Source organism: Apodemus sylvaticus, chromosome 5, assembly GCF_947179515.1.
Source record: "Apodemus sylvaticus chromosome 5, mApoSyl1.1, whole genome shotgun sequence".
NCBI lineage: Eukaryota > Metazoa > Chordata > Mammalia > Rodentia > Muridae > Apodemus > Apodemus sylvaticus.
In genome coordinates, this window is record NC_067476.1 from 101,234,765 (window position 1) to 101,251,459 (window position 16,695).

Consider the following 16,695-nt stretch of genomic DNA (forward strand, 5'->3'; position numbering starts at 1 on the left):
ATTGTCTACATAAGTTTTAATTTTTTCTCCATTCTTAGCCTCATGGCAATCCAGCCTCTGTGATGTCTGTACCCAGTGTGCGTCCCAACTTTACTCCGTATGTGGAAGAGAGCGCCCAGCAGACAGTAATGTGAGTGCTTCCAGATCCTGTGCAGAGGGGCCACTAAGGATGCCTGTGAGTCTCAGGGCATCTCTTAGTGGGAGTGACAGCAGAGATACCCGTGTCTCCTTTGTATTGGTTGTCTATGCTAGTGAACTTAATAATCGGGATTATGGTCCTCTTGTGATCCACGTAAGAAATGCTGCTTTGTTTCTGACAATAATCAGATAGTGGAGTTTTTGCCTTACCCCGGTTTTCTCTTCTGGGTGTCTCTTTTCTCCTTCATAATCCTTAACACTTTAAAAACATTTTTTTTTCCTAGATTAAATAATGTGTAAGAGCGTTTTGCCTGCATGAATGCAGGTATGTGCTCACATGTATGTCTGGTATCCAAAGTGGTCAGAAGAGAGCATTGAATTCTCTGGGACTAGATTTACAAACGGTTGTGAGCTACCATGTGAGTGCTGGGGATTTAGTGTGGGTCCTCTCAAGGAACAAGAGCTCTCAACTGCTGAACCAACTCTTCAGCCCCTAATATTTTTGTTATAAGAAAAATTAGGCAAAATGATAATCACCTCAAGCTTTAATCTTTAAAGATTGTGAGTTCTAATACTAGGTTCAATTCTGTTTCAATATAAGAATTTCCTTATAGCTAATATGTGCATTTTAATTTTTTTTAAGACAAAGATACTGTTTAGACCATGCTAGCCTTGAATTCAGAGATTCCTATGTCTCTGCCTCCCGAGTGCTGGGATTAAAGGCACATAATATAATAAATATACTTTTAGCTTTATAGCTAATTTATAACTCACACTATATGATAGGTACTATAGGAATGCAAATTGAGTACAATTTTGAGTAAAATTCTGTCTAAGCGTAAAACACGGGAAGCCATCAGAACCTTTATAGAATTAAGCTTTATGTCAATTTCATTTTTAAATTTAAACTTATTTATTTGTTTGTTTGAGACAGGTTACACTATACACAATGGCTGTCCCGGAACTCACTTTGTAGACCAAACTAGCCTTGAGCTCACCGAGATCCACCTGCCTTTGCCTCCCTAATGCTGGGATTCTAGGCATGTTAGACCACTCTGGCTCTCTTTTGAAAAATTTTAGTGGGTGTGGGTATATGGTGTGTGTGTATGGTATGTATGTATGTATATATGTATATGTGTGTGTATGTGTGTGTGTGTGTGTGTGTGTATATATATGGTGTATGTGTGTGTGGTGTGTATGGGGTGTGTATGTGTATGGGGTTTGTATATGGTATGTGTGTGTGTATGGGGTGTATGTGGTGTGTGTGTGTATGGAGTGTATGTGGTATGTGTGTGTGTGTATGGGGTATGTGTGGTGTGTGTGTGTGGTGTGTGTGTGGTGTGTGTATGGTGTGTGTATGGTATATGTGTGTGTATGGGGTGTGTGTGCATGTGTGTGTGGGGTGTTTGTATGTATGGGGTGTGTGTGGGTGTGTGTGTGTATAGTATGTGTGTGTGGTATATGTGTATGGGTGTGTGTGTGTGTGTGTGTGTGTGTATGGGGGTTGTGTAGATGGGGTGTGTGGATGAGAATGCTATAGCACACATGTGGAGAACAGAGATAACTCAAACGCTGGGATTATACTCAAGCACCCATGCCCAGTCAGGTGGTTTTTCTTAGTGATTTATAGTTGTGCTTCATGTTGAATCATTCATTCTTTGCTGGAATTCTCCAACCTAACTGGTAAGCAGCTTCCAGTCACTGTCACAAATGCCTGAAACATCCAACTCCTAAACAGGAAAGGTTTGTTTTGGCTCAGGCTGAAGAAGTTTTGGTATGTGGTCTGGATGACCCTAACTTACTACTAATTATCTTCGAAGCAAGGGTGGTCCTCAGAACTCACACCTGCCGCCCTAGTGTTGGGGACCAAACTCTGTGCCTTGATGTAAGCAAACGCTTTACCACTGAGCTCTAGAACACAATTGCTGTGATGCTTCTGAGTTATTTTAAAATCTCACTTTGCTTGTTTTTGTTTGGGAAACAAATCACACATAGTCCTGCCACTGGTATTGTCCATCTGTTTGTACAAAATAAATCAGAAGTAATGCACCTTGACTTGATTGAGTGATAATTGTCTCCCTTCCTTAGGACACCATGTAAAATTGAACCTAGTATCAACCATGTTCTCAGCACCAGAAAGCCAGGGAGAGAGGACGGAGACCCCTTGCAGAGAGTTCAGAGTCATCAGCAAGGCTGTGAGGAGAAGGAGGAGAAGATGATGTACTGTAAGGAGAAGATCTACGCAGGAGTCGCGGAGTTCTCCTTTGAGGAGATCCGAGCCGAAGTGTTCCGGAAGAAGCTGAAGGAGCGAAGGGAAGGTATGGGAGACTGCGGGGCTGAGAGAGCCTTCCATACTTGTACCTTCCGTGCCGGTGTTTCTATGCTTGTGTAGCGTCTCCTTTCCCCGCACGCGCACGCGTGTATATATACAGGTATGCTGAGTGGTTTTTGCTACTTCCCATACAACGTTCTTATTGAGAAACCAGCCTGTTGCTCAAGAGTAAGCGCAGAGGTGGTCTGCTACAGGAGCGTCTGCCCACCTCACAACAGAGGCGGGCGGGCAGGCTCCAGGCGCACTCCTCCTCCAGAACCTCCTGGCTGCTGCTGCTCACACTTCATCAGCTGCTCTAGCAGCTTATGTGTATTATCATATTCAGTCACAGCTCAGTCACCTAGAATATTTATTTCTATTACTTTTCAAGTCATTATCTCATTCTGAAATTAAGGGAAGATTTGTAAATTGGGGGGAACAGAAAGCAGTTCTTGTCCTGGAGCTCTGTGTTCTGGTGTTAGGCAGCTGACGACGCAGGATGGACTGATACACAGGAGAGGGAATGCTGGAGACTTGAGGGCGTTAGAACAAGAGGCTAAAATACATTTCAAATACTGTACTGAAAACTGGGCCTTGTTGCCTATGAGGGAAGAGGGCGTGGTTGTAAAGTGAGGGGCCAGCTGAGTGAGGCTTTGTTTGTTTGTTTGAGACAGAGTCTCATCTCACTATGTATACCGGGCTGGTCTCAGCCTCCCAAGTGCTGGAATTAGAGGTGTGTACTGCTACACAGACTGACTACTGCCTTTTGAAATCAGGACCTGGAGGCCTGGAGAGATGGCTCAGCAGTCAGGAGCATTAGCTGCTCTTACAGAGGACCCAGGTTCACACCCAGCATCCTTCTCTGGCCTCTGTGGTATTAAGTACACAGTAGTTCGCAGTCATATGCAGGCAAAAACCCGTGCACATAAAGGGTAGAGATAATCTTTTACATTCTGTGTAAAAGCATCACCTGCCAATCAAAAGCAAAGGCAGAAAGAAGAAGGTGGGACTTCTGGGAAGAAATAGACACTAAGCTGGAGTGAAGCTCAGTGGTAAGTGTGTGTGTTTGTAGACCTGTGAGCAGTAGTCTCTGGCACAGGAAATACCCCTAAACTTACAAAGCCAATACAAATAGTTTTCTAAGTAAAATTTCCAGTTCATACCTACTATATAGAAGTAAGGTGAAACAAAGTTTATTCACAGAAATCTCTGTGCTGAGATTTAATGGGATTTGGGTAGATAAATTGAATTTTGTCTCAATTTTTCAATTTTCAAGTCTTGAATCTAAAGCTCTGTTTTTTTTCCATCATTCATTGAAAGACCTGAAACATCTCATTTCTCATCACTGACAGATCTGCCATCTCTGCCCGCTTCCTCCCTGTCTTTCCTTCTGTGAATACTGTTTCTGCTTCTCAGTTAGTTCTAGAGTCCATTCTGTCTCCCTCAGCTGTTTGTCCGGACTGTGCTCCTTCCCTCAGCCTTTTCCCTGTACTGTTGTCATAACCAACAATGGATTCCCCTTGTTTTGAAGTGCTTTATTATCCTCATGGTTTCTCAGCCATTAGCTCATCAATCTGCTTCCACAAAGAGCAAACCTCCTAGTCTTTAAAAAAGCAAACGACAATAACAGACCCCTTACCCTGCGCTGGCAGGCAGGGCAGAAGCCATTACTGTGGTGGTGTCTCTCCCTGTGAGGTGGTTCTGGAGACAACTTAGGTTGTTAGGACTGCATCTTGGAGTGGCAAGGGCTTTTATCCACTGAGCCATCTTCCTGCCCCTCTCTTATTCTTCTTACGTATGTGTGTGTTGTAGGGGTTCAGAGTTTGCATTCTCTCTTAGTTACTGTTCTATTTCTGTAAAGAGATACCATGGCCAAGGCATTAATAATTCTTAAAAAGTGCTGGGAGGCAGAGGCAGGCAGATTTCTGAGTTTGAGGCCAGCCTGGTCTACAGTGAGTTCCAGGACAGCCAGAGCTATACAGAGAAATCCTGTCTCGAAAAAACCAAATCCAAAAAACAAAAAACAAAAAACAAAAAAACAAAAAACAAAAAAAAAATTCTTAAAAATAAAGTATTGAATTGGAGCCTGCTTATAGTTTGAGCCATTTAGTCTATTATCATCGTGGTGGGGAGCATGGTGGCGTGCAGGCAGACATGGTGCTGGAGAAGGAGCTGAGTGTTCTATATCTGGATCTGCAGGGAGCAGGAAGAGATGCTGGGCCCCTAAAGTTCACCCCCAGTAATATTCTTTTTTTTTTTAAAGATTTATTTATTATTATATGTAAATACACTGTAGCTGTCTCCAGACACACCAGAAGAGGGTGTCAGATCTCATTACGGATGACTGTGAGCCACCATGTGGTTGCTGGGATTTGAACTCAGGACCTTCGGGAGAGCAGCCAGTGTTCTTAACTGCTGAGCCATCTCACCAGCCCCCCCAGTAATATTCTTACTCCAAGGTCATACCTACTCTAATAAGGCTCTTGATCCTTGAGTAGTGTCACTCCCTGATGACTAAGTGTATTCCTGAACAAACATGACCAAGAAGCAAGTTGGGGAGGAAAGGGTTTATTCAGCTTACACCTATTCAGCTTACACCTTCCACATTGCTGTTCCTCACCAAAGGAAGTCAGGACTGGAACTCAAGCAGGTCAGGAAGCTGATGCAGAGGCCATGGAGAGATGTTACTTACTGGCTTGCTTCCTTTGGCTTGCTCAGCCTGCTCTCTTATAGAACCCAAGACTACCAGCCTAGGGATGGCACCACCCACAAGGGGCCCTCCCCCACATGCCTCACAGCTGGATCTCATGGAGGCACTTCCCCAACTGAAGCTCCTTTCTCTGTGATAACTCTAGCCTGTGTCAAGTTGGCACACGAAACTAGCCAGTACACTAAGCATTCAAATATATGAGCTTCTCAGGGCCATTTTTCTTTAGACCAGCACACAGATGCATTGTGGGTTGCCAATGCTGCTTGTATTCTGATGTTAATTCCACTTCCTGCCCCTCTCACCACCAAGCACCCCCGGTCATGTACCCAGGTGATCATATGTGAACCTTTTTCCCATTTTATCTGGTCAAATAAAGGCTAGAGCCTGTGATTGGGCAGTGGAGGAGAAAGGTGGAAGGAGAGAAGGAAGGAGAGGGGAGGACAGAAGGAGGGAAAGAGAAAGAAGATAGAGCAGAACCTTGTGGCCAGGAGAAACTGCAAGTAGCAAAGGGTCATAGCTGGGGAATACGTTTGTATAGAGCTAGATCTGCCCAATCTAGACATATAGCTTATAAATATAATAACTGGGTTGTGTGTTTTATATACGGCCTTATTGGGGTTGGAAATTACTGTTTGCATATGCGTGTACATTTGTGTGATGCTGTTTCTGTCCATCGCTCCTGTGGACTAGCATGGCTTGGCGGTTTGCTCTGTGGACTAGCGTGGCTTGGCGGTTTGCTCTGTGGGCTAGCGTGGCTTGGCGGTTTGCTCTGTGGGCTAGCGTGGCTTGGCAGTTTGCTCTGTGGGCTAGCGTGGCTTGGCGGTTTGCTCTGTGGGCTAGCGTGGCTTGGCGGTTTGCTCTGTGGGCTAGCGTGGCTTGGCGGTTTGCTCTGTGGACTAGCGTGGCTTGGCGGTTTGCTCTGTGGACTAGCGTGGCTTGGCGGTTTGCTCTGTGGACTAGCGTGGCTTGGCGGTTTGCTCTGTGGACTAGCGTGGCTTGGCGGTTTGCTCTGTGGACTAGCGTGGCTTGGCGGTTTGCTCTGTGGACTAGCGTGGCTTGGCGGTTTGCTCTGTGGACTAGCGTGGCTAGGCGGTTTGCTTGAGGAATTCCCCATCTAAAGTGCAGCTGTCGTGCTTGTGTGGCAGGTGCTCTCGCACTGAGCCATCTTCCCCATCCCAGACTTCCCCATCTTCTCATTGCTGGTGTTCTCGTGGGTATACTGTCTGTTCGCAGTTGTCAGAGGCCCTTTTCCCAAATCCAGTGCCTGTTTCTTCACAGTGCCACATGCCTACCTCTCCACCTCACCTTTCACTGCTTTCCTTCTAAGGAGCTCCAAGCAAGTTGCTTTCCTCTGATCCTTCAGTACAGTAGTCTTCCTGTATTGACAGACTTCCCCTAGATCTTTATATGACATTCAGTTTTAGCTTTATCATTGCATTTTATCAAAAATCATTTTAAAGATTTACTTACTATGTATATGAGTGCTCTATCTGAGTGTATACCTGTATGCCAGAAGAGGGCATCAGATCCCATTACAGATGGTTGTGAGCCACCACATGATTGCTGAGAATTGAGTCAGGACCTCTGGAAGAGCGCCAGTGCTCCCTGAGTGCTCTCTGAGCCATCTCTCCAGCCCCGGCCCGCTCCACCCCACCTGCATATCTTCATCCTAAGCAGTTCTGTACCCTCCGTTTGGTACTGCTGCTCTTTGACATTTTTGCTGTACTAAGCACTGAGCTTCAGGCTTTCATTGTAAATCAAGTAATTTTCACTGGGTATAGTACCCCCCCCCCCCCGGTCCCCGTCCCCTGAAAGTTTGGTGGGGTTTTTTTGTTTTGGGGGGTGTTTTGCTTGTTTATTTGTTTGAGAAATATACTCCTGTAACTTAGTCTGGCCTTGAACTTACTGTGTATCTAAGGATGATACTGATGTTTGAATCTTCCTGTCTCTCCCTTCCAAGTACAGAGCATACAGGCATGTGTCACCGTGTCTAGTTCTTGCAAACCCAAGGCTTCATGCTAGGCAAACACACTAGCAACTAAGCTACCCCCAGGCTGTGTTTTATAGATACTTTTGGTGTTTCTGAGAAAGTCTTGCTTGTAGCCCAAGTTAGCTGAGAACACTAAATGATTTGTCTTATTATTTTGTGCATTTCTGACATACTTGGATATTTTCTAGACTAGATACATAAAAGAATAGAGAAGCAGATCTCAAATTGAGGGCCTTCTCCCTTTCTCCTTTTCATTAGTATTGACATGTACGCTGAGGGTCTAAGCTTTAGGGGCAGTTTTTACAGGATGGATTGTGAAAAGAAATGCCTCAGCTAATTTCACTGTTTCCAGCCGAACTGTTGACCTGTGCAAAGAAGAGGCAAGAAATGCAGAAGCAGATCGAAGAGATGGAGAGGAAGCTGAAAGCAATCCAGACTGGTCAGCAGGAAAGGGCTGGCGACCAGGTACATTTTCTTTTCTTTTCTTTTTTTTTTTTAAACTGGTTTTTAATATAGAAAACTCAAGCATGCCAGGCGAGAGTTCTATCTTTGATGTACATACCCAACCTAAAAATTTTTTTTGATAGTTTCTTAGTTACTACTAGCAGGAAAGTAATTTAACAAGTGACTTTAAATGGGATTTATGGCCTGTGAAATAAGTGATGTAATTCATTGACTTCTCGATTACATTTTTGTTGTTAATGCTGATATTAACTTTCTATTTTAGTCATGGTCCATTAAAATGGGGTTAAGTTTTAAAATTCAGTATATACTTACCACTGCTCAGTTGAGTACAGCAGTACCAGTGTGACTAGGAGCCTAAATTATGGGCGTCACTGTAACCACAGGCTTTTCCACCCATGTCCAAATTCCCAAAGTAATGATTCTGAGAATGAATTATTTATGAGTGAATGCCTCAGCCAAAAGCTTTCCTATGAGCTAGGATAACTAGCTCATAATCAGTTATCCCGTTTAAACTAGTCTAAGTCCTGCCATGTGGTTACTTACCTCTCCTTAGGTTCAAGTGTCTGTCTCCTCAGAATTTGGGGCAAATCTCTTCTTGTGCCTGACTCCATTCCAGAATCCCCTCTCCCTATTGGAGCTCCCATCCCCTTTCTCCTGCCTCAGCTCATTGGCCAATCAGCTTTTAATTGATAGGCAATGCCTTCATATATTACCTAAGAGATTTTCTCTGTATTTCCCCCCTTTAATCCAATAAAAGACTCTTTCTCTTTTAATAATAAACTTTAAACAAAACAATTATGAAAACTATCAGGTAAGATTACATTCACAATGTCCAGGCCATATGTATTTTTCAATCCTGGAGAAAGTATTTCTATTATCTATTCTGTCTTGGTGAGTTCAGAGTTCTGTACCCAAATTGTTTACTACCATAACTTGCATTACTAACCTAAAAATATATTAAATCCTAACAACTTGAGTTTAATTGTGAGACTATAACTAGTCTTTAACCCCATCAGAGACTTGAGGGGAAATAAATATTACTTGAGTGTGTAGGAAGTGCAGACAAGTAACTTCCAAAACTATAGAAAAGACAAAGAAAACTGTCTGTCTGAAAAGTTCCCCAAAATTGTCTATATAACATTGGAGCATCCATCTTGAGTCTTCTGGCCCAGAATATCTGACAGACTTTTCTGGGAAGCAGGAATTACGAAGGGCTGCTTACCCTGTCTTGGCAAAGCTCAGCAGTTGATTTCCCCATGTCTCCGTCAGCAGTTGGAACAAGGGCAGTCGTGCAGTGGCTAGCTTGCCACTTTTGAAATAAATTCCATAAGGAGGTTCTTTAATGTTTAGCATCTTCTTTGAAGTAGAATTGGGGGTGTTGCCAGGAGCAGATCTGTCTTGTCAAAAAAGGCCTTTTGTCAATAAAACATCCTTACATGCCATTTTCTGTGGATCTCTGGGGTTTTTGAAGTCCATCTATCTAGTATATCAGAATAGGCAAACATTGATTCTTCCTAGCTATTTACTGTCTGTTCAACTTTGAAAACATCTTACTTTAATTAGCTAGAGTAGTATCTAACATGACCATGAGTTTGATTGTCTGGCTACTAAGTTTTTTAATCGTCCTGAACTGTTTGCAATAGCAGCTTTCAGGACTAGAACTTCACATTACATAGGTGCACTATCTTAAACAAGAGCTGAAACATATACATAGTCAGTATCAATTACAAAGTCCAAAACATTGTAAAAATATGTCTCTTGTTGCTGTTCTTTGGTTTAAAAATGGATTCAATAATCTACCCTTTTATCCTATTAATCTTTATTATCCTATATCCCTCCTTTTTCCCTTTGCATCCCTTCTCCTCTCTTTCCTCCTAACATTAGATAGAAACAAAGGAGGATAGAGGAAAGAAAAAGGAAGAGAAAAAGAAATACCTGCATCTAACCTCCCTCATTTTGTTTCCTCCCTGCCCAAGACCATGAATATTTGTAGCCATTCCCCTTAAATGGAGACAAACATCCAACATTCATCGAGCTACCGAAAGCCACCTAGCCCGCCTCTTAGGAAGCGGGGGCATCACTTTCTGAATTGCTTTCTGGTGTGTCCGGGGGCATCATTTCCCTTTTTCAGGGGGTGGGGGTGGCTAAGAAAATTGAGATATTGGTTAGCCTTAGGAAAGCTAGCTGTGACATTTGCTGTCAATTTTTTCTGTGGTGAGAAAGTTCATGGCTTAAATGAAGTCCTGACTGGAACAGTCTATGATGCTAGTTGAAATTGTCCAGGATGTAGATTTTTGAGAAAACAGCATTGAATCACTCTGAGGTAGGATCAAGTAAGATGCTACAAAAAATATATTTCAGCGTCTCAGCATCCTTCTCAGCATGCCCAAGGGTGAGTCTTGTCAAGGCCTCTTTAGCTTCATTGGGGTCTATAAAGATAGAAACTTTCCCAGGTAATAATTTACATTTCTGCTTTAACATAGTATGGAATGTGCAATGTACACAATAAACTAAGGATGATTCTCTGCTCTCTCTATTCAAGCAGGTAAAGCTTTATAAGTTAGTTTGGGCTATATAACTAAACTGTAATATAAATTTCTATTTATGCCATTTGAAAGGATTGCATAATTAGTCCCAAGGATTCTGTAGCCAACAAGATTTACTGGTTATGCATAGCTGAAGTCCTGGTTGGAGACATTTTTATGTCTCTGCCAGTCTCTGAGCTGATCCTATGAAGAGGGAGCAGCAGTTTATGTTATGTGCTTTGTTCTTGGTTTCTTCCTTCATGGGTGCAGCCTGGATCTTTAGGTGGTCCCCCTCTGCCAAACCTGATTTTTATCAATTTGGAGAGAATCCACAGCTTTTTTTCTCTTTTGGGGTAAACTCTCTTCCCTTTTCATTTCTTTCCTTCCAGTCTGAGGTTAGGACAATGACCGTAATATAAACAGGCTGATTTATTAGTTCAGCAGGTTTTTTTTCCCCATAGTACAATGTATTTCAGCAGCTGTGTTATCTGCCTTGTTGAACATTTTAAAAAATTAAAGTCAATAAAACATTATTTAATCCATCTCTGGGAGATCTCATATCCCTCTTCCTTTAAAGTCCTGTTAGATCTTTTATAATTGCCTGACCTGTAGGATTGTAAGATATAGCTACAACAGGTTTCATAGTATTAATGACTAAAATACCGTTGTGTTCTAATGGATGCACATACCTGAGCGTCGTCAGCTCTGATCTGCAAAGGCATCTCTAAGATAGCTACCTGCTCTGATAAATGTGCAGTCTCAGAATCAGCCTTTTCAGAATTTAAGCCAAAAGCCCATTAGAATTCTGAATAGTATCAATAATATAGTGTATCAGTATGTGTACATATCTTAATTCTCCAGACTCAACATAATGAAACATAAAATCTGTTGTATGACATCACTCTAAAGTTGCATTAAACCTGATTTGTACCCTTAATACAAATGTTACATCTCCATGGTTGCCATTAAAATGGCAATTAAAATTCCTTAAGCCTGTGTGGGGTCTCCTCATCTGGAATTTCCTTTTTCACTGTTAGTGTAGATTCCAAATTGGATTCTTCTGAAGGTTTCTTTATTCTGATTTAAAGAATCCTCTAACCTCTGGTTCTGTGACTCCCAAATCTAGCATTCTATCATTCAGTTCTCTCCTTATCTAGGTGTTTTATTCTGATCTTCTTTAAAAGGATATATAAAAGTATAGTCATTATTGTAAAAATAATTATTTGTATACTGAGAAGAGAAAAAATAATATGGGATCCAAATATATTGTATCATTGCATTTTCTATTTTAACATAGAAAATATTTTTCTATTTAATTTCTCAGTCCTTAAGGACTTTTTTCTTAATTTCAAATGAACTATTTTTATATATATATTTTTTATTCCCAGTGTTTGTATGTTTGTTTCCCCCTTTTATTTTCAAACTTAATGCCTTACCAGTTGAGAAGCTTGGGGCTTTGAGTCCATTCTGGCTCCGGGATGAAGTGTCATTGGCCTTTGTGTGTGTGTCTTGCAGGCTCCTGAAGCCAGCACCTGTGTATCTATGGTGGCTAACTCCATTTCTTCCGTTCCATCTAGCAGGCTGCCCTTATTGGTTCTAGACTGTAGGCACGGTTTGCGCTTCCTTGAGTGCTGAGCCTCGTACCCTCAGGTTCTGGTTGGGAAGCTTTTCTGCCTGTGGGATATGCCTGAGGCTCAGCTAGCCCTTTCGTAGCCTCCTGCCGGGCTAGGAGACTGGGTCTGGCTCTGGGAAGTGCTTATTTCCTGCCCTTCCAGCTGCTTTCACAGCTTTCTTGCTGGGCTTTCTGAGCTTCCTCATACCTGTGCTAGGCTAACGTGCCCATCGTTGGACACCATTTTGTGACCAAGTTTCAGAAATGATTCTGAGACTGAATTATTTATGAATGAATGCCTAGGCCAAAAGCTTGTGTCATTCCACTAACTCATAACACAATTATTTAAACTAGTCTTAAGTCTTGCCATGTGGTAACTTACCTCTCCTCAGGTTCATGTATCTGTCTCCTCAGAGTTTGGGCCAAATCTCTTCTTGTGCCTGACTCCCAGAATTCAACAAAAGGGACGTTTGTTTTATTTATGTTAATATAAGCAGCAAGAAGAGGAGGTGCTTACAAAGGACTCAGCCAGATTGCAGATTGCTTCAGAGCCTCGGGAAATGTCGGGAGTGCTTCTGTCCAGTTCCATCTGTCCACTAAGCTCGAATCCTGGGTAAGACCACTGCAGTGGAAGGCATAGTACTCACAGATCATAGAACAAACTTTTGATTCTGGCCACTTGGAGTCTCCTTAACCTTTTACAGTCCTGAGTGATAACTTGTACAAATGTTAACATAAGGCTTCATGCTAATAAGAAATATATGATGCTGGCTTTTCCTTGGTGAAAATAAAAATAACTGTTGAACCAACAGTGGTATGTGCCTGTAACCCTAGTACTTGGCAGGTAAGGCAGGAGGATCAAGAATTCAAGACCAGAAGCCCATCGTGGGGTACATGAGGCCCTGTCCCCACCCCCACCCAAAAGTATACAAGTGGTGGTGCATGTCCTGTAACTGACTCTAGTACTCAGGTGGCCCAGGCAGAATGTCAAAGTCAGTCTAACTGATAGAGTCTGGTAAGACAGTATCTCAGAAAAGCAAAATGTGGGCCGAGGACAGACACCTAAAGTACATTGCATGCTTATTTGAGATATCCTGATCAACCGCAGTCCAGTGCTGTATACATTGAATATATACTAATTAAAATCAAAATTCAAAGACAGGCGTGGTAACACACACCTTTATTCCCAGCATTCAGGAAGCAGAGGCAGGTGGATCTCTGAGTTTGATGCCAGCCTGGTCTATAGAGTGAGTTCCAGAACAGCCAGGATTACATAGAGAAACCCTGTCTTTAAAAAAAAAAAAAAAAAGAATCAAAGCTCAAATAATTACCACACTAACTGTTCACAGTGACACATGCCTCCTCTGGTGCTGTTCTTTTGTGTCATAAAGTTGGTGGCTTACTTACTGTGATCTGCTTTAACTGTTCTTGTGTTGTCACATGTATTCATAGCATTTTCAGTGTGTAACAGTTCAGTGGGATGAACACTAGTGTGTTTAATAGAAAATCCTCAAACTTAGAAAGCAGTGTGGCTGATTGTGAGGCAGCTAGCTGCCTATGGTCTCAGTTTTGGAGAGGTAGCAGCTGCAGTCCCCTGGCCACTGTGTTAGCTGGAGCCTACCTTGGATGATGTGAGCTTCTCTCTAAAACAAGTTCTTCTTGTGGATATTGAGCACATTTTTTTTTCTTTTTGACAAATTTCTTTACAGGGTAATTTCATCTGCTGAGAATATTTTGCAAGAACAGCCTGACCGTAAAGGTAAGTTGTATTTGAGAGCATTTTGAGAAATACAACAAATGTATTACATAGTAACAGTAAATGCTTTTCTTAATTATAAGAAAGTAATTATAAGAAGACAGGGTGGGCACATACTATTTATTACTTGTGGTTTGAGAGAATATTGTCATAAGATTTTTCACTTCGTAGTCTAGCGCCAGCAGAGCATCCTGACAGGCTAAGGCACTTGTAGAACCCAAATCACCTGTGTTTTTATCCCCAGAACCCACTGACTTTCACATGGCCACTGTGACCACACAAATACGCTGATACATATGCAGAGTAAACAGCTATTTTACTCTGCACTTAGGCAACACCACAGGAGTATTCAGCCATCAGCTCTGTAAGGAAAGCAGCTCGTGGAGAGGGGAATGTCTTAAACTAGTTTATATTCAGATTGGTTTCCTTTTCTGCTAACAATATGTTAATAGTATTAGGCTCCCCATCTGTTAATCTCAGTTGAAAAAGATTCCGTGTTTTTCCTCTCATTTTTTTTGCATCAGTGATTATTGTTGAGTAAAAGTTACTAAAGAAAAAAACCTGTAAGCTATGAAAAATATAAGTAAAAGGAGACCAAAGGGTGGTAAGACGGCTCAGCAGTGATATTAAACAGAAAGACTTGAAGTGCACTAAGATGTTTAAATGGTAAAAACATGAATAGCCACTTAAAAGTAGTTTTGGTAAGACATCAATCTCGTGTCCTTTGATTCTAGCCTGTGGTCCTCGGGGCACAAGACAGGGGGTGCGTGTTCAGCAGGTAGCCGGCAAGGCCCAGCATGGGGAAATCAAGTTAAATATAATATGGAAGATTTGGGCTTTGTTGTCATACTCATCTATATACTTCTTTTTCTGTGTGTGTGTGTGCTGGCATGCCACGGTGCGTGTGGAGCTCAGGACAACTTTCAGGAGTCAGTTCCAGGATCGAGCTCAGGTCGTCAGGCTTAGAGACAAGAAGAGCCTTTTACCCATGGAGCTGTCCATCAGCCTCAGAAAGCATTTGACTCATCGGCAATATACAGATGAGATTATGCAGTTCTAATTCACATTTTTAAAAAAATTGGCAATGGTTTCTAAAATGCAGAACTGCCTAGGTATTCAGAGATTGTTAGTTATATAGATATTATGTATTAAATAATAAAAAGAGCCTTTAAAAAGGCTTAGAAAACATACTGAAACATTTGCAGATGAAGTGTTGTGGTTCTGTGTTGGATTGGATTTGGGGGTCATTAGCAAGGTTGGGGAACACAGAAGAAGTAAGATGGTTAAATAATTATTTTGAAATAGTCTTTACAGCTCTATGTCCGGGGCTGGGAAGCTGGCTTAGGTTAGGAGTGCACGCTGCTCCAGAGGACCCATGTCTGGTTCCCACCGCGGACACTGTGTGCCGTCCGGGGAGCTGGGCCTTTTCCTGCCCTCTTCAAACATCTGAGCCTGCTTATCTGTATGTAATGCACCCATACACTAGACACATACATACATATATAATTGAAAATAAAATCGTGTTTCAGTTGTGAGTTTTCTTTCAAATAACACACAATTAATTACTTCCTATAGTTTTCTTGAAGAATTAAATACTCCTAAAACTTTTTTCTCTTTGTGTAGGTCCCAGTATGCCTTTCTCCATTTTTGATGAGTCTCTCTCAGACAAAAAGGACAAAAGGTTTGGTTTTATTGTTTTTTGTTTGTTTGTTTGTTATAAAGGAATACATCTTTCTATAGACGTATACTTATTAACTTAAAATTTTAGATTTTTAAAAATTTTAAATTAAAAAAAATGTGTATGGGTGTTTTGCCTGTGTGTATATCTGAGCTCCATGTGGGTGCTAGCAGTCCAACCTAGGTCCTCTGAGAGAGAGCAGCCAGTGCTTAACACTAAGCCATCTTTCCAGCCCCTAATCTTAAATTCTTTGAAAAGTTTTATTATATAGCTTGTGTATGTATTTATAGTATATATGTATTATATACATAGTGTAAAAAATATATATGTATATATATGGTTCGTGCCAGTCTATACATATGGAACCAGAGGACAACGGGAATTGCATATCTCTTTCTACCATTGGGTCTCTCAGATACAACTCAAGTTAGCAGGCTTCTACTACACAAAGCTCTTTCCCACTGAACCATGTTGTTCCCCAGTATCTTAGACTTGGGAGTGGGGGTAGTTAGGTACTTTGGTACACATTAAGAGCTGAGAAGAAGGAATTGAGATAAAAGAATTGTGAGTTCAAGGCTGACCTGGTGTCTTAGTCAGGGTTTCTATTCCTGCACAAACATCATGATCAAGAATCAAGTTGGGGAGGAAAAGGTTTATTCAGTTTACACTTCCACATTGCTGTTCATCGCCAAAGGAAGTCAGGACTGGAACTCAAGCAGGTCAGGAAGCAGGAGCTGATGCAGAGGCCACGGAGGGATGTTTCTTACTGGCTTGCTTCCCCTGGCTTGCTCAGCCTGCTCTCTTATAGAACCCAAAAATACCAGCCCAGGGATGGCACCACCCACAAGGGGTCCTCCCCACCTTGATCACTAATTGAGAAAATGCCCCACAATTGTATCTCATGGAGGCACTTCCCCAACTGAAACTCCTTTCTCTGTGATAACTCCAGCCTGTGTCAGGTTGACACATAAAACTAGCCAGTACAATTGACCCCTTGTCAACTTGACACACAAACACATCACTATTAAGCCTCAACCCTTACTTTCTTATTCATCCCCAAGATCTAAATTACTTTAAAAGTCCCACAGTCTTTACATATTAAAAGTTCAATCACTTTAAAATGTCCAATATCTTTAAAATTCAAAGTCTTTTAAAAATTCAGTCTCTTAACTGTGGGCTCCACCAAAATACTTTCTTCCTTCAAGAGAGAAACATATCAGGGCATAGTCACAACCAAAAGCAAAACTCAAACTCCAATGGTTCAATGTCTGGGATCCAACTCACAATCTTCTGGGCTCCTCCAAGGGCTTGGGTCACTTCTCAGCTCTGCCCTTTGTGGCACACAGCTTGTCTTCTATCTAGGCTCCAGCTGCCTGTACTCCACTGTTGCTGCTATTCTTGGTGGTCATCGCATGGTACTGGCATCTCCAAAACACTGCTGTCTTTCACTGTAATTAGGCTTCACCAATAGCCTCTCATAGGCTCTCTTCATGGTGACAAGCCACTGCTC

General features: G+C 42.0%; 1 protein-coding gene across 2 annotated transcripts in view; it reads left to right on the forward strand.

The window, feature by feature from the left end:
• The window catches only part of Bub1b (BUB1 mitotic checkpoint serine/threonine kinase B), a 53,263-nt gene that overhangs the window by 20,286 nt on the left and 16,282 nt on the right, over nucleotides 1-16,695 (forward strand). Inside the window, exons 8-13 of one of the 2 annotated variants that reach the window (XM_052183226.1) lie at nucleotides 39-130; nucleotides 2,227-2,456; nucleotides 7,502-7,614; nucleotides 12,246-12,364; nucleotides 13,461-13,510; nucleotides 15,131-15,188. In XM_052183226.1, the coding sequence (XP_052039186.1) occupies nucleotides 39-130; nucleotides 2,227-2,456; nucleotides 7,502-7,614; nucleotides 12,246-12,364; nucleotides 13,461-13,510; nucleotides 15,131-15,188 (662 nt within the window). The remainder of the gene's footprint in view (nucleotides 1-38; nucleotides 131-2,226; nucleotides 2,457-7,501; nucleotides 7,615-12,245; nucleotides 12,365-13,460; nucleotides 13,511-15,130; nucleotides 15,189-16,695) is intronic. The other variant, XM_052183227.1, reaches the window with a different exon arrangement.